This window comes from Chironomus tepperi, unplaced genomic scaffold, assembly GCF_022539635.2.
Source record: "Chironomus tepperi strain 1889 unplaced genomic scaffold, CSIRO-AGI_Ctep_v1 contig_177, whole genome shotgun sequence".
Taxonomy (NCBI): domain Eukaryota; kingdom Metazoa; phylum Arthropoda; class Insecta; order Diptera; family Chironomidae; genus Chironomus; species Chironomus tepperi.
Genome location: NW_027226299.1, coordinates 1,872,709 through 1,893,971, shown reverse-complemented (window position 1 = coordinate 1,893,971; position 21,263 = coordinate 1,872,709). Strand labels below are relative to the sequence as shown.

General features: G+C 31.3%; 10 protein-coding genes and 5 long non-coding RNA genes across 15 annotated transcripts; 1 reads left to right on the top strand and 14 right to left on the bottom strand.

Annotated features, from left to right (window-relative positions):
• Positions 1-20: 20 nt before the first annotated feature.
• Positions 21-1,386, bottom strand: LOC139089540 (uncharacterized). Its single transcript, XM_070639094.1, has 3 exons — positions 1,226-1,386; positions 374-1,165; positions 21-315 (listed from the first exon to the last, which is right to left on the bottom strand). The coding sequence occupies exons 1-3, from the start codon at positions 1,384-1,386 to the stop codon at positions 21-23; spliced, it is 1,248 nt and encodes a 415-aa protein (XP_070495195.1).
• Positions 1,387-2,195: 809 nt separating this feature from the next.
• LOC139089446 (uncharacterized) lies at positions 2,196-2,838 on the bottom strand. Its single transcript, XM_070638993.1, has 3 exons — positions 2,761-2,838; positions 2,618-2,707; positions 2,196-2,559 (listed from the first exon to the last, which is right to left on the bottom strand). The coding sequence occupies exons 1-3, from the start codon at positions 2,814-2,816 to the stop codon at positions 2,259-2,261; spliced, it is 447 nt and encodes a 148-aa protein (XP_070495094.1). The 5' UTR covers positions 2,817-2,838; the 3' UTR covers positions 2,196-2,258.
• An 82-nt stretch (positions 2,839-2,920) lies between these two features.
• On the bottom strand, positions 2,921-3,605 carry LOC139089457 (uncharacterized). The gene is made up of 3 exons (XM_070639008.1): positions 3,495-3,605; positions 3,302-3,391; positions 2,921-3,248 (listed from the first exon to the last, which is right to left on the bottom strand). Exons 1-3 carry the CDS (start codon positions 3,548-3,550, stop codon positions 2,954-2,956), a joined length of 441 nt encoding a protein of 146 aa, XP_070495109.1. The 5' UTR covers positions 3,551-3,605; the 3' UTR covers positions 2,921-2,953.
• Positions 3,606-3,728: 123 nt separating this feature from the next.
• Positions 3,729-4,985, bottom strand: LOC139089404 (uncharacterized). The gene is made up of 3 exons (XM_070638943.1): positions 4,675-4,985; positions 4,108-4,482; positions 3,729-4,044 (listed from the first exon to the last, which is right to left on the bottom strand). Exons 1-3 carry the CDS (start codon positions 4,950-4,952, stop codon positions 3,753-3,755), a joined length of 945 nt encoding a protein of 314 aa, XP_070495044.1. The 5' UTR covers positions 4,953-4,985; the 3' UTR covers positions 3,729-3,752.
• Positions 4,986-5,410: 425 nt separating this feature from the next.
• On the bottom strand, positions 5,411-6,344 carry LOC139089539 (uncharacterized). Its single transcript, XM_070639093.1, has 3 exons — positions 6,124-6,344; positions 5,761-6,060; positions 5,411-5,705 (listed from the first exon to the last, which is right to left on the bottom strand). The coding sequence occupies exons 1-3, from the start codon at positions 6,321-6,323 to the stop codon at positions 5,411-5,413; spliced, it is 795 nt and encodes a 264-aa protein (XP_070495194.1). The 5' UTR covers positions 6,324-6,344.
• Positions 6,345-6,652: 308 nt separating this feature from the next.
• Positions 6,653-7,570, bottom strand: LOC139089559 (uncharacterized). The gene is made up of 3 exons (XR_011544307.1): positions 7,417-7,570; positions 6,926-7,324; positions 6,653-6,868 (listed from the first exon to the last, which is right to left on the bottom strand). It is a non-coding gene; the product is annotated as an uncharacterized lncRNA (long non-coding RNA).
• Positions 7,571-7,868: 298 nt separating this feature from the next.
• Positions 7,869-9,145, bottom strand: LOC139089538 (uncharacterized). The gene is made up of 4 exons (XM_070639092.1): positions 8,978-9,145; positions 8,616-8,924; positions 8,226-8,558; positions 7,869-8,166 (listed from the first exon to the last, which is right to left on the bottom strand). The coding sequence occupies exons 1-4, from the start codon at positions 9,115-9,117 to the stop codon at positions 7,869-7,871; spliced, it is 1,080 nt and encodes a 359-aa protein (XP_070495193.1). The 5' UTR covers positions 9,118-9,145.
• Positions 9,146-9,494: 349 nt separating this feature from the next.
• Positions 9,495-10,826, bottom strand: LOC139089431 (uncharacterized). Its single transcript, XM_070638974.1, has 4 exons — positions 10,618-10,826; positions 10,235-10,555; positions 9,884-10,171; positions 9,495-9,824 (listed from the first exon to the last, which is right to left on the bottom strand). The coding sequence occupies exons 1-4, from the start codon at positions 10,806-10,808 to the stop codon at positions 9,527-9,529; spliced, it is 1,098 nt and encodes a 365-aa protein (XP_070495075.1). The 5' UTR covers positions 10,809-10,826; the 3' UTR covers positions 9,495-9,526.
• A 469-nt stretch (positions 10,827-11,295) lies between these two features.
• On the bottom strand, positions 11,296-12,659 carry LOC139089347 (uncharacterized). Its single transcript, XM_070638861.1, has 4 exons — positions 12,483-12,659; positions 12,099-12,422; positions 11,682-12,041; positions 11,296-11,621 (listed from the first exon to the last, which is right to left on the bottom strand). Exons 1-4 carry the CDS (start codon positions 12,602-12,604, stop codon positions 11,327-11,329), a joined length of 1,101 nt encoding a protein of 366 aa, XP_070494962.1. The 5' UTR covers positions 12,605-12,659; the 3' UTR covers positions 11,296-11,326.
• A 380-nt stretch (positions 12,660-13,039) lies between these two features.
• LOC139089348 (probable salivary secreted peptide) lies at positions 13,040-13,631 on the bottom strand. The gene is made up of 2 exons (XM_070638863.1): positions 13,480-13,631; positions 13,040-13,325 (listed from the first exon to the last, which is right to left on the bottom strand). The coding sequence occupies exons 1-2, from the start codon at positions 13,599-13,601 to the stop codon at positions 13,091-13,093; spliced, it is 357 nt and encodes a 118-aa protein (XP_070494964.1). The 5' UTR covers positions 13,602-13,631; the 3' UTR covers positions 13,040-13,090.
• Positions 13,632-13,899: 268 nt separating this feature from the next.
• Positions 13,900-15,388, bottom strand: LOC139089488 (uncharacterized). The gene is made up of 3 exons (XR_011544303.1): positions 15,236-15,388; positions 14,297-15,185; positions 13,900-14,239 (listed from the first exon to the last, which is right to left on the bottom strand). It is a non-coding gene; the product is annotated as an uncharacterized lncRNA (long non-coding RNA).
• A 1,141-nt stretch (positions 15,389-16,529) lies between these two features.
• LOC139089487 (uncharacterized) lies at positions 16,530-18,052 on the bottom strand. The gene is made up of 3 exons (XR_011544302.1): positions 17,896-18,052; positions 17,066-17,843; positions 16,530-16,873 (listed from the first exon to the last, which is right to left on the bottom strand). It is a non-coding gene; the product is annotated as an uncharacterized lncRNA (long non-coding RNA).
• Positions 18,053-19,420: 1,368 nt separating this feature from the next.
• Positions 19,421-19,998, top strand: LOC139089442 (uncharacterized). Its single transcript, XR_011544300.1, has 2 exons — positions 19,421-19,559; positions 19,617-19,998. It is a non-coding gene; the product is annotated as an uncharacterized lncRNA (long non-coding RNA).
• LOC139089440 (uncharacterized) lies at positions 19,589-20,205 on the bottom strand. The gene is made up of 2 exons (XM_070638986.1): positions 20,013-20,205; positions 19,589-19,944 (listed from the first exon to the last, which is right to left on the bottom strand). Exons 1-2 carry the CDS (start codon positions 20,144-20,146, stop codon positions 19,662-19,664), a joined length of 417 nt encoding a protein of 138 aa, XP_070495087.1. The 5' UTR covers positions 20,147-20,205; the 3' UTR covers positions 19,589-19,661.
• Positions 20,206-20,459: 254 nt separating this feature from the next.
• On the bottom strand, positions 20,460-20,992 carry LOC139089339 (uncharacterized). The gene is made up of 2 exons (XR_011544289.1): positions 20,845-20,992; positions 20,460-20,782 (listed from the first exon to the last, which is right to left on the bottom strand). It is a non-coding gene; the product is annotated as an uncharacterized lncRNA (long non-coding RNA).
• Between the last annotated feature and the right edge of the window lie 271 nt (positions 20,993-21,263).

Genomic DNA, 21,263 nt, shown 5'->3' with positions numbered 1-21,263 from the left:
TCTAAGCAATCTTAGCAAATTTATTTGAAAAAGTAAATCACAACATTAAAAATTAATACTAAAACCACAGACAAGCTTTTGGTAACAGCACTATTTCCAAAAAGTTCAAGATTGAAGTCATAAGCTTTAGCTACATCAGTTCCTTTAAAATCAAAATTGACAAAAGTGTAGTTAACACCTCCGCTGGTTAGATTTGCGAATCCATCAGTGTAATTTAAACTGGTAAGTCTCATTCCTAAGATTAATTTTGATATTTCTAATGTTCCATTTCCTGTTGCAGGCAATCCAGTTGATAAATAATTATGGAATCTTCGTCTGTAAAAATAATGTCAATCAGCAAATAATTAGGTAAGTACAAAATTCAAAATCTTACTCTTCAAGAAGAACTGAATCATCATTAATAACTCCCCATTCCTTGATTCTCTTTTCTGGAAGTTCGGTTGTGGTTGGTGTTGGAACTTCTGTAGTAGTGGGAGCTTCAGTTTGACTTTCAGTTGTGGTTTCAATTTCATCAGTTGTGGTATTAATTTCATTAGTTGTGGTGTCAATAGGTTCTAGTGTAGTTTCCTCTCCATTTTGATAGATTTCAATGAAAAATGAAAAGCCTTGACCAGGAACAAAATTGTAAAATCTGATTATCACGTAATCATGATTGAGTCCACCATCATAAATCGCAAATAATCCAGTATTAGATCCTAAACCGGAAATCCTAATTCCATGAATGATAGTACCATAAAGTGTGATTTCATTGAATGTGTTAAAGGTTTGTCCTGGCTCTGCTACTTCAGTCATTTCAGCGCTATAAGTCAAGACTGAAGATTCAGTTATAATTCCTATAACTGTTTCTGATGTGACTGGCTGAGATGTGGAAGGTAGGGTGGATGTCTCTGAAGTTGTAATAACCTCAGTCGTGCTTTCTGTAGGTCCTAATGTTGCTCCTGGAGTCGTATAATATTCCACAAAGAATGCATAGCCTTCTCCAATTCCGCCTCCAAAGAATTGAAACTGAACCTGTTGGAAGTTGATTCCTCCGGCATGTATTATTATGTTTCCTCTAGTGTTGTTCACTTGATAGACTCTAATTCCAGTTAATACAGATAGAAAACCACGAGAAGCAAAAGAAGTGACAATATCTCCATCCCAACCATCTTCTGCGAATTCGTCGCTGTGAATAAAAGCTTAAAATGTAAAGTCCCATCAATGAAATTTATTGATCGATACTTACTCTCGCAATAAGTCAGACTCTTCATTTATTATTCCAAATTCTTTAAATAAAACATTTTCTTGTGCTTTAATATTGACATTAGAATCTAACTTGAATGTAGAAATTAATGGAGCTGCTAACAAACTTAATACAATTATAACAAAAATTTTATTTGTTGCCATTTTTAAGTTTTGTATATCTCCGGATAGAAGCTCAAGAGTTAACTGAAACTGTTTAAAATTTTGCGGATTATATATTACAAGACTAAGTATCAACATTTGAAAATATCGTGAATTGACACAGATAATGGTCAGATTGTTTGTTCGATTAGGTTTTGGTTTTGAAGTTACTTAATAGGTACTTGTTGCTGGAGTGCTTGTTATCAAAAGAATTATTAAGTTGTTTAAGATAAGATGCTTAAGTGTGTATCCTAGCACGTAATGTTATACTCCTTTTGGCTCATTATTAGGTCATTACCTGGAACTAAACAGTACTAAATTACTTAGAAAGCTTACTGTAGGATTTTAATATTCATCAATTTAATATCGTCCAAGATTCTATTGACCATACAATTGCATACTTAATTTGACATGCGCGCCTCAAAATACAACAATAAACTTTTTGAAGTATCTGATACTATGCTGATTAGATAAGCTTTTAAAACTACGTAAGCGGAGATTTCCTTCAATTGTTCGTATGCAATGAAATGGCAATTTTCTTAATAATAACTCAATTGGAGTGAGTAATACTGAATAAAGGCAGTAAATGTATAAAAATAAACCATATCACGTGCTGCAATTTGCGCAATAAGCACTTAAAGGAATTCAGTTAATGAGCTTAGGAGTTGATAAGGTATTTGATGATATATGCACAAAGAATTCGGAATTAATTTATTGTTTGTCATAGCTATATTTAGAAATCAAATAATTAGGCTGAATCTATTTTTAGAGTTTGAATTCGACTAGGAATTTGAATGAAAAAGTCAACTCTATTTTCCTAGTTCTGGACTTATATCTTTATTTATTTAATTAATTTTCGTTCAACATTTCAATTCTCAACAAACAAAAGATTTTATAAACATTATCACACTTGACAGAGCGACTAATACGATTGAAATACTTTTAGTTGCACCCGTTCCAAAAAGTTCAAGATTAAAATCATAACCTCTTCCAGGTGCAATACCTCTAAAATCAAATCTCACAAAAGTATGATCCAATCCACCACTTGTAAGTGCCCATGATCCATCAGTATTATTTAGTCTGGTTAATCTCATGCCACGTATTATGTGGGAAGTTGACATTGATCCAGTGCCACTTGCAGAACCTCCTGGTGGAGGATAATTGTGGAATCTTTGCCTGAAATTCAATTTGATTTTAGATTTTAGAAATTTATTGCCAAAAATTATTTCCTTACTGTGCTATGCGTCTTGTTTGATTCACATTTCCCCATACAACTGGAGCACTAGCCGGTTGAATGTCTTCGAATCCTGTACCAATTCCTAGACTGTAAAAAGTATAATTTGGAATATTTAATGATAATTAAGAATTGATACTTACATTGAAAGAATGACTAAGCTTATAAAAATAACTTTAAAAAATTGATTTACTTCCATCGTGCTGATCAACACTCTTTGATATCGCAAAATAGACTGAACATTGATTTCGGTATATAAATAAGATATAAAATTAAAGATAAGATAAAGTTCAAAAAAAATGATTAAATTTAAACTTTCGCGTTATTTATTTTAATTCAATAATAAAAAATACAGCACAATAAAAATGATAATCCAAGAATAATTCCAGATAATCCTTTGATAGCAGCACCTCCATAAAGTTCAACATTAAAGTCGTAACCTCGTCCAAATCCAACACCCATGAAATCAAAATTCACAAAATCATGATTCACTCCTCCACCATTAAGTGTATGTAGTCCATCAGTTCCATTCAATCTAATCAATTTCATTCCAAGAATGACATTTGAAATTGACATTGATCCATTACCAATTGCAAAAAATCCTGGAGCTGGATAGTTGTAAAATCGTTGTCTGAAAATTTTCATTTTTTAATTATTTTGGATGATTAGTAAAAGTAGTCTTACTGTGCAAGAAGTCTAGTTGTATTGAGATTTCCCCATTCTACTGGTATGGTTGATGGAACTAATGGATCTTGGCCATTTACGAGCTCATGACTGAAATTTAAAAATTCTTATAATATAAACTACGTCCATACACAAAGATTTAGATCTAAAATTGCTCAAATTTCTAGAATAGATCCAGCATACAGTAATTTACCTGAAAAGTATGACTAAGCTCACTGAAAGTATGGAAATTAATTTATTTGCTTCCATTTAGTTGGTTTGAACACTTTGACACTGCTGAATAGACTAGTAATTATGACTCTGTTCAAGCAGCAAAAGAGTCAACTACATATCTTAATTAGCAAAACTTCTAGATAAGATGTCAATTTCCTGAAAATAATTATAGCTGATTTGATTGATGAAGAAAGTAAATTTGCACATTTGGGCATTTCCAAAAATTATAAAATTCATTTTATTTCATGAATAAGTACAAAAAGCTAAGACACAAGACTAAGAATCCTGATAAGCTTTTTGAAACTGCGCTATTGTAAAGTTCAAGTCTAAAATCAAACGCTAAGCCAATTGACTCTCCAACAAATCTGAATTTTACAAAGTTATATCCTAGACCTCCTTCAATCAATGCAAAACTACCTCTGGTTCCATTCAGCGCATAAAGTCTCATTCCGTTAATGGTTTTTTGTGTATATTCCGTTATTCTTCTATCAGGCATTGTCATGGATGTTGGATATTCGTAGTGTCTATTACTGTAAAAATTGAGATAAATTTGAAAAAATTTCAAAAAAATTAATGGAAATAGTTATAGCTACTTAGATAATAATTCTGATCCGCTATGAATATTTCCCCAATGCAGAACATAATAATCAGGAATGGGTGTTGTAGATGTAGTAGATGGTGTAGTGGTGGTGATGGTGGTGGTGGTGGTGGTAGATGTAGTGAGTGGTGGAAGTGTTTCAGCAGTTGGATCAGTATAATATAAAATTAAAAAAATCATGTGGTTTGTGCGGCCAACAAGTCGAAATTCAGCAAAATTGTAGCCAACTCCTCCACTAATAATATCGCCAATTGCTCCTGTATTGTTCAAACTTCTCAAGTGAATTCCATGAATTATGGTCGGGTGAAACGTTATAGTAAAGTTCAGTGCAGCTATTCGATCTGGTAATCTGATATATTCTATTTCTTGTCTATTAAAAAAAAATATTTTTTTAAAAAAAAATTATGAATATCTGGCTCGGTCAAGAAGCGCAAGCCTGCATTTTCTTAGTTTTTGATGTACATGCCACCAGTTTTTGGCTATGCCTTATAATTCGTACAAGGCTGCATGTCTGCAATTTATAAATAAAGGCTTGAAATTTTCGATGAATCTAACTACTTACATAAACTTAAGATCTGTGTGAGTGACATTTCCCCATATTTTGTCAAGGTCCAATTGTTCAGATACTATATGATCTGGTAATTCTTCATTTATTTTTACAACTGCATCTGTAGGGTAAATCATATCAATGGTACCATCTGTAGTTTTCAAATTTATCGATCTGATTAAGCTTGGTGTCTCTTGTTGATCATCCTCAAATTTTTCAATTATTTCACTTGCTTCATTGAAATTGATTGCTACGAATAGAGCAGCAATAGAAATTACAAAATTAAATCTCATTTTCACTTTCAACAACTTGAGCTCAAATACTGTACTAAACTGAGAAATGCTGTTGGTATAAATACAAATAAAAGAATTTAAATCCATGATTGAAATCTTAAGATGATAACTTATCAATAGATAAGTCTACTGATACATCAGTAACAATGACATTTTTGTTTTGGTCATTGGAATCATTATCACAGGTTCATTTGATTTTGACGTCAAAATTGGACGTAAATAATGGGAAACCTTATCAAAATGCGTCACTAGAAGTGAAATTTTGATTATTTGCTGTTGTTTCCTGTGAGGAACTTAAAGAATAAGAAAAACCTTTCAATTTTTATCACATTAACTGATATGATTGAGAGCACGAGTACATGAGTGTGATTTTTTACTACCTAATCATTTCATAATCCTAGGATTTAACTCAAAAACATTGTTAATGAAGCTTAAGCTATATCAGCTTAATTTTAAGTTTATTTAATTAATATACCCATAATACTTGATATTAAGATAACAATTATTGACATTTTTATGCCTTTTGCTTTATTTCCGAAGAGTTCAAGCTTAAAATCATAAGGTCTTCCGGGTCTTTGTTCATTAAAGTTGATAGTTACAAATCTTTCATTGAATCCACCTGCAATGATTGAAAATGAACCGAATGTTAAGTTCATACTTGTCATCCTCATTCCATGAATAATTCCTGATGCTTCTAAGGTTTCATTTCTATTTGCAATGACATCATGTTCCGGGTAATATGAAAATCTTTTTCTGTAAGTTATTTAAGATTAATGAAATATGAAAAATAAGGTGAATTGATACTTACTCATTGAGTTTAGTGTCTTCATCAGTATTGCCTTGATCCATAACAACACGATCTGGAATCGGTGGATCATATGTTCCATTTTCAAATCTCTCAATCAAACAGTTAAGATAATTTGCATATGCTATTACTCTCATTATTAAAAAAGTATGTCCAATTCCTCCGGCAATAAGTTCTCCACTTTCAATTGTGTCATCTATGCTAGTCAATCTAATACCATCAATGAATCGTCGTGAATGTATAGTGATATTCCATTCCAATTTGATATTTGGCGTCGTTACAAACGAATAATAGGAACGTGGACTGTTAATAAAATTATAAGTTATAAATGTTATTGTGACTCAAATTTTATAATAAATTACGCACAAAATTATCATTGATAAATTATTTATTGTTCCCCATTCATCTATAATTCTATCTGGTATCCGCGTAGTAGTTGGGAAGAATAATCCTGTGCCTTCACTTGTGTTATATTCTGAATCGACTAAATTTAATTCAGCACAGAAATTAACATTAAATGATATTAAAAATAGTAAAATTCCTATTAATTTGTAAAGTGCGTTCATGCTGTACACTTAGTGCTTCAATTTTCAATTTCAAACTAAAAACGAGGAGTAACTTGTTCAAAATATTTATTCAGTAGTAAAATTTGATAAAGGTTTTAACACTAAGGCATTGAATTAATGTTTATCTTATCATAATCATGTACGCGAAATGATGATTCATGACAGTCCAGTGTTATGCTTCCTAATAGACAAAAAACATGTTACAAAATTGAATTGTGAAATTTACAATTTTGGGCATTTCCAAAAATTCATTTTATTTCATAAATAAGTACAACATGCTAAGACACAAGACTAAGAATCCTGATAAGCTTTTCGAAACTGCACTATTATAAAGTTCAAGTCTAAAATCATAAGCTAGGCCAACTGACTCTCCAATGAATCTGAATATTACATAATCATGTCCTAGGCCTCCGTCAATCAATGAAAAAGCACCGCTGGTTCCATTCAACGCATAAAGTCTCATTCCATCAATGGTTTTTTGTGTTTTTTCCAAGATTAATCTATCAGGTCTTATCATGAATAAAGGATATTCGGAGTGTCTATTACTGTAAATATGAGATAAATTTTAAAAATTATTCAAAAAAATTACTGGATTTAGTTACTTAGATAATAATTCTGATCCGCTATGTACATTTCCCCATTGCTGAAGATAAAAATCAGGAATTGGTGTTGTTGTAGATATTGAAGATGGTGTAGTAGTGGAGGTGGTGGTGGATGTAGTAATTGGTGTAGTAGTAGATGTTGTGGATGTAGTGTTTGGTGATGGAGTAACTGTTCTATTTTCAAATCTTTCAATCAAACAGTTAAGATAATTTGCATTTGATACTACTCTCATTATCAAATAGTTATAGCCAATTCCTCCTTCAATTATTTCTCCACTTTCAACTGTGTCATTTATGCTCGTCAATCTAATACCATCATTGACTCGTGGTGAATTTATTGTGATATTCGTTACGAATTTGATATCTGGAAACGTTATGCCTTCATAATAGCTAATTGGACTGTTAATAAAGTTATATTCTAGATTAGCATTTTTTTGATTGGAACTAAACCTTTAATTTTTAAAATCAAAATTATCTAATAAAATACGCACAGAATTATATTTGATTCATAATTAATTGTTCCCCACTCTTGTATAATTCTATTATTCACTATAGAAATTCCTTCATTTGTGTCAAATGACTCGACTGTTTTTAATTCAGTACAAAAGTTAAGACTAACTGATGTTAATAATAGGAAAATTCCGATTAATTTATAAACTGCGTTCATACTGTACTGTTAGTGCTTCAATTTACAATCTCAAACTGAAAAGGAAGGATGAATTGCTCAATATATAGTAGCAAAGTTTGATAAAGGTTTAAAATTAATACAATGAAGTAAAGTTTATCTTATCGTAATCAGTAACGCAAAATGAATGATTATTGACGTCCAGTATTACTCCTAATGACTAAATCTGTGTAACGTAGTGTTGGAGATCATGTAAACATCTACACGTGGTTCTTATATTCTTTGACATGATAGCAAAATGCACTAAATCTTCAAAATTTATTTATTCAATAAAGCTAGTAAAATAATTGACATAATGACTGCAAATGCCGATACATTCAATGACATTGCACTATTTCCAAATATTTCAAGATTGAAGTCGAAAGGTTTTCCGACATCTGATCCCTTAAAGATGAATGTCACAAAATCATGGTTGACACCTCCTCCAATTTCTTCCCACAGTCCACTAGTGCTGTTTAAACTTGTCAATTTCAAACCAAGAATTGTTCCTGGAACTTGTATGGTAGTATTCATTTCTGCTGATTCATCTGATTTGGGATATTTTTCAAATCGCTTTCTGTATGAAGAATTGGATATGTTAAGAAATATTCTATGGATTAAAGACTAGAATCATACTCAACAAGTTTAATTTCTTCATCAGTATTGCCTTTATCCATGACTACTTCATCTGGCTTCTCAGTTGTTATAATATTGTTTGTGGTGGATGAAACTGATGTCGTATATTCTCCAATTCTAAAGGCTTCAAGTAAACAGTTCAAATAATATGAATTGGAAATGACTCTGACTGTGACATAATTGAGTTCTAGTCCACCGTCAATAATTTCTCCACTCGCAATCGTTCCATCATAACTTGTCAGTCTTAATCCATCAATTTTTGAAGATGTAGTTATTACTAGATCCTCTTGTTTAACTTCAGATACATTAGCGTAGCCTATATAGAATCTTGAACTGTATTTAAAAATTAATCTTTATATTGTGGATATGTGTGACTGTAGATTAACGTACTAGAGAACTACTGATGCATAATCTACTGTTCCCCACTCCCTAAAAACTGTATCCGGAACTTTTGTAGATGTTGTTAAGCTTGATGTATAGTTTTCAAATGCATCAATTACAAAAGAGATATAATTTGATTGTCCAGAAAGGTTTAAAACTGCAAAATTGTAGCCAATTCCACCATTGATGATTACACCAACTGCTCCAGTAGTATTTAGACTTCTTAGTCTTATTCCGTCCATTATTCTAGATACTTTTAATGTGTAATTGAAAGATGCTATAGTACCAGGTGCTGTGTTTCTCGAAAAAAGATTTGGACTAACACTTTTAGGTTATTTGATTTTTTTCGAACTTAATTTTTCATGTCTAACCTGCCAATCCTGACTGAATCACTGTTGATTGATCCCCATGTTATATCTATGTCTTCATCTGCAGCTAAATTATATCCAAAAGTTATGTTAAACGACAAAATTATTAATAAAATATTAAAAAGTATGACAATTGATTTCATTTTTGAACTTAATTCCACTTAATGCTTCGAAAATTGCCAAAAACTAACTATTAAAAGTTGTCACACAGTTATTATCAAAGCACGTGAAAATTCTAATCTATATATTATCAGTAACTCTTATCAATGCTCTTTTGTTCAATTGTATGTATTCGTCAATTGATTGCTCATTTCCTATAAAACATGGGCATGGGGCCACTCACTTATTAGGTAATGCTCTTAGCGGGGAGGAGTGTCCTTTTTCGACTTTATCCATGGAGGAGTGAGGAAGGGTCAAAATGTCGATTTAACAAGTGATCGGCCGATCTATATGATGTCGATCAATATGATGTTGCTGTGAGTTAGGAACAAAATAATAATTCTAATTTTTATTTTTTCAATCTAATTTTGAACTTTATTTATTAAAAACGTCTTATCTCAATAAATTAAATAATAAAATCAACATAGCAACTAATGTTATTGAGACTTTTAAAGTGACAGCCATGCTATTTCCAAAAATTTCAACATTAAAGTCATAAGGTTCACCCGGATATGGTCCTCTAAAATCAATTGTCACTGAACTTGTATTCAATCCACCGTTGCTGATATCATAAACTCCATCAAAAAAGCCTAAGTGAGTTATTCTCATTCCAAGAATTATTCCATTTGTAGAAAATGTCATATTTCCTGTCGCATAAGTTCCTGTGGCTGGGAATTGAGTATATCGATTTCTAGAAAATTTAAAGATTATTTTATTTGAAATTAGTTGATATTGCTTATCAGAACTTACTCATGAAGCTTTGTATTATTTGTGATTGTGCCATAAACTCGTTCTCTAGTCTCAAGATTAGTTCCATTTTCAAATGTATTGAAAATAAAGTCAAGAAATTCGCGATTTCCAATAACTCTAAATTTAAAATAATCGAATCCAATTCCTCCTTCAAGAATTTCAGCACTTGCTACTGTGTTGTTGCGGCTTGTTAATCTTATTCCATCAATAATTTTTGAAGTATTTACTTTATGTATATATTCCGATATCACACCAGGATTGTCCCATTGTACAAATTGTCTTGTCGCACTAATAATTTTATTTAGAAATCAAGTAAATTTTAAAATTTATATTAAGGCTCAATATACATACTCAAATTGTTTCGATGCATAGTTTATAACTCCCCATTCTTTAAAAATGATATCTGGAACCGGTGGCGTAGCAGTCGATGTAGTTAACAAACTAGATGTGTAGTTCTCATAAGCATCAATAAGAAAGCGAAAATGATGAGAATGTCCAACTAGCATGAATTTTGCCCAGTCATACCCGATACCTCCATCAATAATATCACCAACTGCTCCTGTGTTATCTAAGCTCCTTAGTCTTATACCGTCCATTATTCTAGGTGCAAAATATGTAACATTCCATGCTGCAATTGTTCCTACAGTCAAATTCATTGAGTATCCAAATGGACTGTATGGATTTTAAGAATCATTAAGTATCATAAATCACATTTTAACAATAACTATAATTACATTCCAACTCTCACAGAATCATTATTGATTGATCCCCATACAGTATCTATGTCACCTTGAGCTACAAATTGGTCAAAATATTCTTCATTTTCAGAAACTTCAAATTCATGACCAACTAAGTCATCGCCATAAATTAAGGCAAATGACAGTAATACTGCAAAAAATGTAACAAAAACTTGACTTGACTTCATCTTACTTCCTCAACTGAAAACAATTGACTGAAAATTGGATTTTTTTCTTTAACTAAATACTTAAATACCGATTGGTTATCAATTATCCAATGCTTTATCAAGTTGCACTACGCGAGTAAATGTTTTGTTGACGCTCAATTGATAAGCGTCAAAGAGCAAATAATGACTCAACATGTCTGAAAGAGGGGAAAACCTCGATTTGGGAGCTTTAAGAAGCTATTTTAGAGAATTTTTTAAATTTTTTATGCAACAAGGTTTCTATGGTTTTATAAACCATATAAGAAAACCGTATGGCTACATATTCGAAAAAAAATAAATGCGGTTCCTCTCTAATCTTAAGTCAATTGCGTAAATCAATTATCTGACTCATTGATGTGAAGTGATTTTACGTAGGTTCTGCTAATTGATTATCTGTGATTCACGGAGTCACATGGGCGTAGTTGAAGGTGGATGTTGAGGTGTAGTTTTGGAAATATTAAAAAACGCCTTTTAATTTTTTGGAAGTATTCAATTTCTGTTTATTTTATTAAATTATATATTAAAGTCAACATAATAATTAAAGTCATTGACATTTTAACTGTGACTGAACTATTTCCAAAGATTTCGACCTTGAAAAGATACGGCGCTCCAGCTCGAGATCCCCTAAAGTTGAAAGTTACAAAGTTTTGCTCTAAACCTCCATCAATGAGTTCATAAAGACCAGTAGTATAGTTTAAACTTGTCAATCTTATTCCTAAAATAACACCATTAACTGTAACTGTAGCATTATCGTTTGCCGTTGACCAGATTGGAGGGTTATTTTCGAAAGTCTTCCTAAAAATTTGAAAATTATTGTAATTTTATATTGCTCAAATGACATCATAAGGAGCTTACTGTTCAAGATATGCAACATCTTCAAGCTTTCCCCACTCCTCGACCCTACTTTCTGGAATTGGTGTTGTTTCAACTGTTGTGGAAACTGTTGTGCTTACAGTTGTAGTAGTAGTTGGTGCAGGAGTCGTTGTTGATCCATTTTCATATAGTTCAATCGAAAAAGTAACAAAATTTGACCGTCCATAAACTATAATTGTTGAAAAGTTTGAACCAATTCCTCCATCAGTGATTATTGCGCTTGCAGCTGTATCATTGTAACTAATCACTCTTATTCCATGAATGATTCTCTGTACGCTATTTGATACAGTATGCTGTGCAATCTGTCCAGGACTTGCCGTTGCATGATGGTAAGTTTTGGGACTATATAAAATAAATATAGAATTAAAAATATATTTTCAGAATCTTAAAAAGTCATACTTTAAAGTCACTGATCCACTATTTACTACTCCCCATTCTTGAAGGGTTTTTTCGGGCATTGGCGTTGTTGGAACTGCAGTAGTGGTTTCAATACCCGATGTATTATTCTCATAAACTTCAGCAATAAAGTAGAAAGAGCTTGAGCTACTTTGGAGCATAAATGTAACAAAATTGAAGCCAGGTCCACCTTCAATGATTTGACCAGAAGCTCCTGGACTATTTATACTTTTAAGAGTAACTCCATGAATTGGCCTTGATGCTCTCATAGTTGCATTTTGGCTTGCAATGGTTCCATTAGTATTATTTATTGTATAATGTGCTGGACTGTAAGTAAAATATTGAGTTACTATAAAATCGAGCTAAAATCCTTTAAAAATAATTTACACATCAATTCTCATAGAGTCGCTGTTGACAAATCCCCATACTAAGTTTACTTCTTGTCCGTAAATTGCATCAAAGCACAAGATAATTGTAAAAAATTCCAAAATTATTCTAGACGACCTCATTTTTGATATTACGTCTTCAACTTACAGTAAGTGACTGCAGATTTATAAAATGTGGTATCAGTTGGTTCCAAAATCATATTGTTGATAGCCTATCAATAAGTTGATTAACCCGATCAATGCGTCAGACTAATTTGTCATGAATTTGACACACTGTATACTTAAAGTTACAATAAATAAGCAATCAGTGCTACATGTAGTCATATGAAGTTCGGGAAAAATATTTGATTTACTATTAAAAATATTTGTTCAAAAGAAATCAAATTGATAAGTATAAGTAGGGATACTAAGCTTTTATCGGCTATTTCAATCTCAATTCAATTGCGCAAATATTTCTGTGTATTACTCATTTGTAGACTTTGGGTTGGGTAGATATAAGTTGAAAAATATTTCCGAGTATTGATATTTACAAGCTTACGAAAATCAACTTTATGCTAATTTTGGGGGAGGAAGGTTCTATTTATTTCATTTTATTCTTCAAAACTATATTTAAACTCCATAAATATCAACATTAAATGTATATCCACGTCCGACTGCAGATGAACGCAAATTGAATGTCACATTTCTATGTCCAATACCTCCATTTACAATATATGCATAACCTCCTGTATTATTTGTGTTCAAATCAAGTGCACGGAATAAGGTGATGTTTCTAAACTGATTACTGAATGCATAGTTGTTGCTGATAATCTGTCCAGGAATGCCTGTTACGTTGAAAATGTTCCTGAATAATAGAAAGTTTTAAAGTTAGAGTTAAATTCAAAAATAGAGTAAAATTCCCTGAGTGGACAATTAGACACAATGTCTAGTCGACTAATGACATTATCTCCGGTTCATTTCATAAAGTTTGTCATAAGCCTTGACACACATTTACTTACTGATATAACAAAACAGCATCTGGTCGATACGTTCCAAGAATCAAGTCATTTCTAGCCCAAACTACTCCAATAAATCCAATTGAGATTAAGGCTGCAAAGATTACAACTTTACGATGCTCCATTTCTTTAATTAGCGATTTATTCTTTAACAAAACTAAATCAAATTTTGCAAATGTGCAGCCTTTTATAGGCAATGATGGTCTGGTATCTTATCATTTACTTTTTAAAAACATTGTCTTGATCAATGAAAGTATGTCTGGCAAAGATGATCAATTATTGTTAAATTTGTATTTATGACAGTTTACATACTATCATTGACGCACTTATTTCAAGTCATTGGATGTATATTAGACCAAATTCCATATAAATAGCAAAGAACTTCGATCATTTCTGCAAGAACATTGACATTGACTCGATATATATTTTTTAAAAACATTTTATTTGAATTTACGTGATATAATAACAAAGAATTAAAGAAGCAACAGTAACAAGCACAGCAAAAACTCTCAAAATTGCATCATCAGCTAGCACAAATCTAAATTCAGTAAAATAATTTTCATTTTGTTTCTCACTAATCGGATTTGGTTCACTTTTATTGGTCCAAACTATTGATTGCTTTATATAATCTGGATCTTCATCTTCCAGACATTCTAAATGAGTTGAATCATTTGCTGCTCTAGCTTCGCTCAGCTTTTGTGATAGTTGTTTAAAGAAACTTGTTAAGTTTCCCTTCATAAAGTCTTCGTCTGGAATTTCTCCACTGAAAAAAACAAAGAAACATGAAACTCAATGTTTGTAAATAAATTTAAATCTATACCTAAAAAATATCACAATTCCATCGTCATGATTTGGGTTTCTTCTTTTCTCAAACGGCGATAAGCCCTGAACTACGTAAATGATTCCAAGTAAGAGAATTATTTGCGACAATCTCATTTCTCAATTTTGTTCCTCGTCGATTTCTCATTTTACACTGATTAAAATATAGAATTAAACTGATGTTCTGAAATAAATTGTCGAATTAAAAAGTCACTGCGAGATAATTCTTTTCATGTCTCATAAATGTTGACTAATTCATATGAACATGATTTTTTTTGTGGGATTTATTTGTGGTTTCTTGATTGTGTGTGAAGTACAAAATCTACTGCGATTAATTATTTCAAATTTGTAGTTTATTTTTAAAATTAACTAGTTCGGGATGAATGCTCACTAGAGACGAAGCAAGGGAGAGGGCGTGTTAACGCTTCCTCAATGCTCTTTTGTTGAAAATTTAAATTAATTTTTATAGACAATCCTGAGCAATACAAATGAATAAGGGTCCGCTTCAGAGCTTATCAGGCTCCACTAAAGCTCCTTATTCCTCCTCTGTGTCGCTCGGGAATTATACAAAAGTCTCTTAACTTAAAATATGACAAGCAATAAATGTCAATAAATACAATACAGTTGTGATATTTGCTGTACTAGCCATGCTCTTTGAGCCTCCATAAACGTCAATCATAACTGAAATATCCTCTCCAGTAACGAGAGATTCAAATTTTATTTTCATATGAGTGCTCCTCATGGTTCCATTTAAAGTAAACATAAATGTTTGTGTTTCATCCATTTGCTTCAATTTGATTCCATAGATTGGTTCTTTTACTTTAATATCAAATTCTCTTGATGCATTCCGATATGGCTCAAGTGAGGTGTGTGGGACGTAATAGTAATTTCTAAAACGAAGACATTAAGAACTCTATTTATGTGCTTTATTTCTAATTACCTGTAAATCACTCTTTTTGAATGATTATCTCCCAAAATAAAAACATTGGAAGCAAATGTGCAGGAATGGAAAATAATAAAAATTAAGAGACTTGCTATAATTTTCATGATTGACGCAAGTCCTTAGTTTATCAACGATTTAACTGAACTAAAAATTTTCATAAAATCACTTGCTCTTTCTGATGAGTTGATTAATTTAATCAAAAGTTGATGAATAAATGAAATGACAAATTTAACTGATTGAAATACAGCTCAGAGACTGTTCATTTACCAAATAACGGGGACGGGTAACGGGGTCGAAAAGGCAATTTGTAATAAGTGAACGGCCCCTCGCATATTCTCTGAAAATTTAAAGTTAAAGCCTCATTATACAAGACTTGCACAGCTCTATGATGGAATATTAAGTTTTAAGGTCTATAAATTTTATTTAATTATATTCTTTATTTTAATACTTTTCAATTTTTAATACATTCTCATATACTTAAATGATAAATTTCGTAACAACACATGCTTTTGAGGATACAACTCAAAATGCAAATCCAATCAATGATACCATAACCATCATTAAAGACATGGTGATGACTGTTGATCCACTCTTCTCATATCCATATACTTTAATAAAAGCATCAATTTCCCGACCAATTTCAGAAGTAAGTCTAATATCAACTTCTGTCTTGTTGATTCCTCCACTTTTAATATCAACCGTACTATTAGTGCCATTATTATTAATTACCTCAAATCCGGCAATTACTTCTGGAGATTTTAATTCACATACCTTATGCGTAGTTTCGTTAGCATTGGAATTGGCTTTTTTACAGTTTTCACTAATTTGAAAATTCATTAAATTTTGATTTTAAATATTTTAATTAAAAATTACCCTTTTATCATATTATTTGTTATAATCCCAAACTCTTGAGAAAATGCTAATGCAACAAAGATTGCAAAAATTGGAACAAACTTAATAATCGCTCTCATTTTTAGTTTATTATTTGCGAACAGAACTATCGAAACTAAACAGTATAAAGCATTGTGATCTACTTAATATCAGGATTATGATTATTTTCTTGAATCATCTGTACATTTAGTCATTTGATTCTAAAGCATTACTCGAGCTTCTGCATAATTAAATTGATGAATCAAATCTAGAATTTCGTGACGAAATGTACAATTAATCATAAACTAGAATTGAAATCAGGATTTATGGAATCACTTTTACATTGAACCCGGTCAAGGGTTCTAAGTTCCGCCCATCCTGCCTGACGAAACTGTACTCTAGTAAATAATAAAATCCAATATTTTCAGATAAATTTGATTTTTATTTTAATTTAAAATACAATTAATTCCAACAATAATCATAATAACAAATATCGACCAACATCCATTCCTTACACCTCCATTTTCAAGCTTATCTTTGTCAGCATTATACATCTCTAACCTAAACTTTAAGTTTTGGTCTTGTGCTGTTGAATTAATTTGAAAAATAACATATTTGTTATAACGACCGCCATCTAGAATTTGACTTGACAATCCTGTTTCACTCTCATCTATTAACTTGATGCCGAGAATTCTCTCAGTTGTATTGAATCTCTCTGTTATTGAAACGGTATCGTATTTTACTGCTGGATATGTGAATGATTCACTATATGGTGAAATTTGAAAGATATCAATTGTTATATAGCTTTAAAATGTTTAATTTTATCAAATTGTCTCAAATTTTACTCAAATAGTTATAATTAAAATTTTGTTTTGTGGTATCAAGGATGGATTGTGCCAAATAGACTCAGATTTCGTATGACTTAAATCCTAATAATCTATAATTTTTAAAACTTACTTGTAAATTAATTTAGAATATTTATTAATTATTCCAAATATCTGTGTATTATTTTGATCACTAGCAAACACCAATGGAAGCGATATTATGAAGAATTGCTTTAAAATATCACAAAACTTCATTTTTTTATTAAATTTTTAAATCGAATTTCAATATTTTAATACTGACTTTAGCGATATTCAAATCCGACTGACTGAGAATATCATACAAACTACGATACACAACTAATCTTATAAAACTATCCAGGGGGAAATACGTTGATTTAACAATTTCGTATTCATTTAACGACAACAACAATGATCAAAGAATAAGCAGGCTATTCATTGTTTTTGGCTTAGTCTCATTATTTATCTTATGCGGTGAGTCACTTTGAATAATCATCACACATTTTTGCTGCACAACTATTATTCTGATAACATGCGTTGATACGTCAGTTATGAGACAATTCTTAGTGTAAAATCTTTTAATTAAGTTTATCAACATTTATTCAAATATCCAGCATACAATCATAGAAACAAATACAGCAACAATCGACAGTCTTAGTTTTATGCCATGATTAGCATAAAGTTCCATTCGAACATCAAATCCATAACCCACACGTGTTGAATTGACTTGAAATACTACGAAATTTCTATTTATTCCACCGCTGATTAAAGTCAATTTACTTCCTGTAACATTTCTTTCTGAGAATCTCATTCCGTGGATGATTTGCGTTGTGTCCATTGTATAATTTTGCGATACTGTTGAGTTGAATCGTCCATTTGTGTAGTAATCTCGTCTAGAGAAAGAAGATATTGTTATCCGATAATAGACATACTAAAGATGTTTACCTTGAAAGAAGCTTCGATTTGCTATTTATATTTCCAAAAGTTTGACCAGAAATGACCGTTAATAAAGTTACTAACAGAAAAATTCCAAATAAATCTTTTAAAAAATTCATAATTCCAGTAATAAATACTTTCTGCTCTGGCTTTAACAAATGATTGATACTTGATTACCAAATCTACAAATTTGCTATAATTTTGTTATCAGCATAAACAATAATACAGAAGGAGTTTTAATCAAACACATTTCTACATTTATGAGATTGTTAATGACAATGATCATAATTATATTTATCATACATCGAATCCCGAGCAGTTAAGATACAGCTACGTCACTGTTTTAACGGTAAGACGGGAAGTGGACATATGGGCACCGTGACGAGTGATTTTGACCCATGTTTACGGCAAAAAATGCGTTAAGCTGCATTGAGTCACTCGAGAGTGTGAATCAGACTTGTTTCGACTTCTAATCATCTGTTCCTGAAACGTTTTAAGGTATAACAACAAGTCTTTTTAATATAAATGTTTATTGATCATAATTGGTTATATTTATTGAATTATAAAAAGCTCTGAATTTGAATTTTTAAGCTCTGTCTGAATAGTTGTATAAGTCAAAGGGGCTTCATATATTTTGACAATTTAGACGTAAAGGCATGCTCGATGTCTGCTGGGGATAAATAACTTTACTTCAAAATGTAAGAAATACCTCCAGACATAGTCAAAATAACAATTGAAAATTTAGTGAGCATTGATCCATTTGTATAAATTTTAACTTTTGTGTCAATACTTCCAAAGCCAGTTGAATAGATTTTCACTGTTTTATATCCAAGTCCGCCATAATAAACTGTAGACACACCAGACAAAACATCTAATTTAATTGCATGAATAGTTTCATTAACATCAAATGAGTGTTCAAGGTATAAGGCTTCGGAGTTGGCTCCTGATTTCGTCAGACGATCACTGTAACAGAAATAATAATTTACTTAAATTGTTAATTAAACTAAGGTTTTCCTTACCTATAAATAAGTTTAGAATGTTCATTATATATTCCATAAATAATAGGAATGCCATCAAGGCTTAGAATTTGATGAAGCACAAAACAGAATAATAATAATTTCTTCATTTTCTTGTCACACTTCCACTTTCTCAAAATTTCTAATTGATTCTAAATCCAAAAAGTATTTGGACATGCTTTTATCTTTGAAATCGAACCCATGTTTACGTGCATCAGATAATGCAGGGAAAGTCAATAAAATTATTGCGTAAATGTGACTCAAATGGATTAATCATTGATTGTTATTGTTAATTAAGTTGGTCACGCTTAATAAGATAGCAGTTGATAGTGAGTTTATAGAACTATAAAAATTTGACAAATTTGTGTAACGGAATTTTGATTTTCAAATTATAACTAAAGTTATAATAGTATAACTAAAGGGTATAAGACTTCTACACTCAGTAGAATGGCATTATTGCCTGTATGAAGCCTCCAAAGGAAGTCTGTGAACCGCGTTTCCACTTCATATGATTCGAGAAAGGACAATTGAAAAATTTCTCCTGCCGAGTCTCGAACCCTTGATAACAACGTCGGTATGGCAGTAATTGGATACCGAGGTATTAAACCATTCCGCCACCAAGCCGTCACTAGGACTCAACTTGATATTATGCTGAAAGTACGAAAATAAGTCAAACCAACTCTACATTTACAAAATATTTATCTTTTATTAAAGCCCTGATTAAAACTTAAAATCTACAATAAATTATTAAATAACATTTTATAAAGCATAATAAACTACACATAAAGCAACCATCAATATCATCGACAAACTCTTTACCATAGCTCCATTTCCATAGATTTCAATGCGTGTTTGAAGCGGTGCACCAGCAAAGTAACTTAGTGTTTCAATTTTGCAGTAATTATGATTAACACCGCCTTCAATTACATTTATAACACCATTAAATGATGTTAATCTGATTGAGTCGATGTTATGCTTGAGTGTTATTGTCTTTTCAATAGCTACGATAGCATTTGGATCTCCGTTTTTGGAAAAGTCCTCACTGTAATGGACAATTGAAAATTGTAAATAAAATTATATATACAATTGAAATAAATCACAATTTTTGACCTGTAAATAATTTTAGAATCGGCAGTAATAGGCTTTCCATAAGAACTTGATGTTGTTGAACTTGATTGCGGTTCTGCTAATGCCAAATATTGCACAAATAGTAAAAATCCCAAAACTATTTTGATTTTCATCATTTTTAATTGAATTTTTTGTATGATTTTCACAGTTCAAGCTTTCTTTTAGTACTGATTTTGATGACTTGCCGGTATTTTTTTACTATCAAAATTTTTTGTTATCTTTATTTACAGGTGTAGCTAGATAAGATAAAAATATTAAATCATAGAGTAAATTTTAGGAAGATGAATAATCGTAATTGTTTGCTAAGATTAGATAACTAGATAAAAAGTTAGGTTTTTGGAAAATCCAAAAAAAGTCAGAGCTGGAAGTCGGCTCAAGTCATTTCGACTTCATATAAGACTTGAGTCGACTTTGAGCTCTGAAAAAAGCTTTCAAAAATCAACAGTTCGTTTATTTATTCTTAACATATTTGATATATAAGTGACACAGCAACAGATACAGCCATTAATAAAACCGACACACTTGTCTGAATTGCACTATTGTAGAAAAGTGTAATACGAGTGTTAATTCCTCCACCAACTCTGCCACTAAGAGTATTAAAAATTATATAATTCCTGTTCATTCCTCCATCAAGAATTTCAATTTGTCCATCACCCCACGTATATCCCATAGCTTGAATTGGTAGATCAAATGTTATGTTTCTGTCGACTCTTAGTACTTCCCCTTGCACGCCTGGAAGTTGGAATGTTTCACTGTTGATGATTAAAATTCCATTAATTTATAAACATTAAAAGCATCAAATCTATACACATACTCATAAAGCACTAGTGAATTTGGATTCGTCGTTCCTATAAAAGTTGAACCCCAAGTTTGTGCATTTAAAGAATTAAAAATTTGTAAAAATATCACAGCATATAAAATATTTTTAATCATTTTGGAGAAACCCGACTATACTTGCTAATATCTCGATACTTAATGGATTTGGGATTGTTTCATTCTCTTATCAGCATTGAATAAAATTGATATGGCCATATCAAGGGAATTAATAGCTTTAAATCATTGCAATTAAAACAAGCAGTTAACTTAGTCACGTTTAATCCAATTCTGTTTACTTTATGGTGCTCTCTTATGACAAAGAATTTCAGAAATGGTCGGTTGCCAGCTTTACTATCCCTAGCTCATTTATGGGACTGCGACCCTTCAGACAAAAATCTACAATTTAAAATCGAGAAA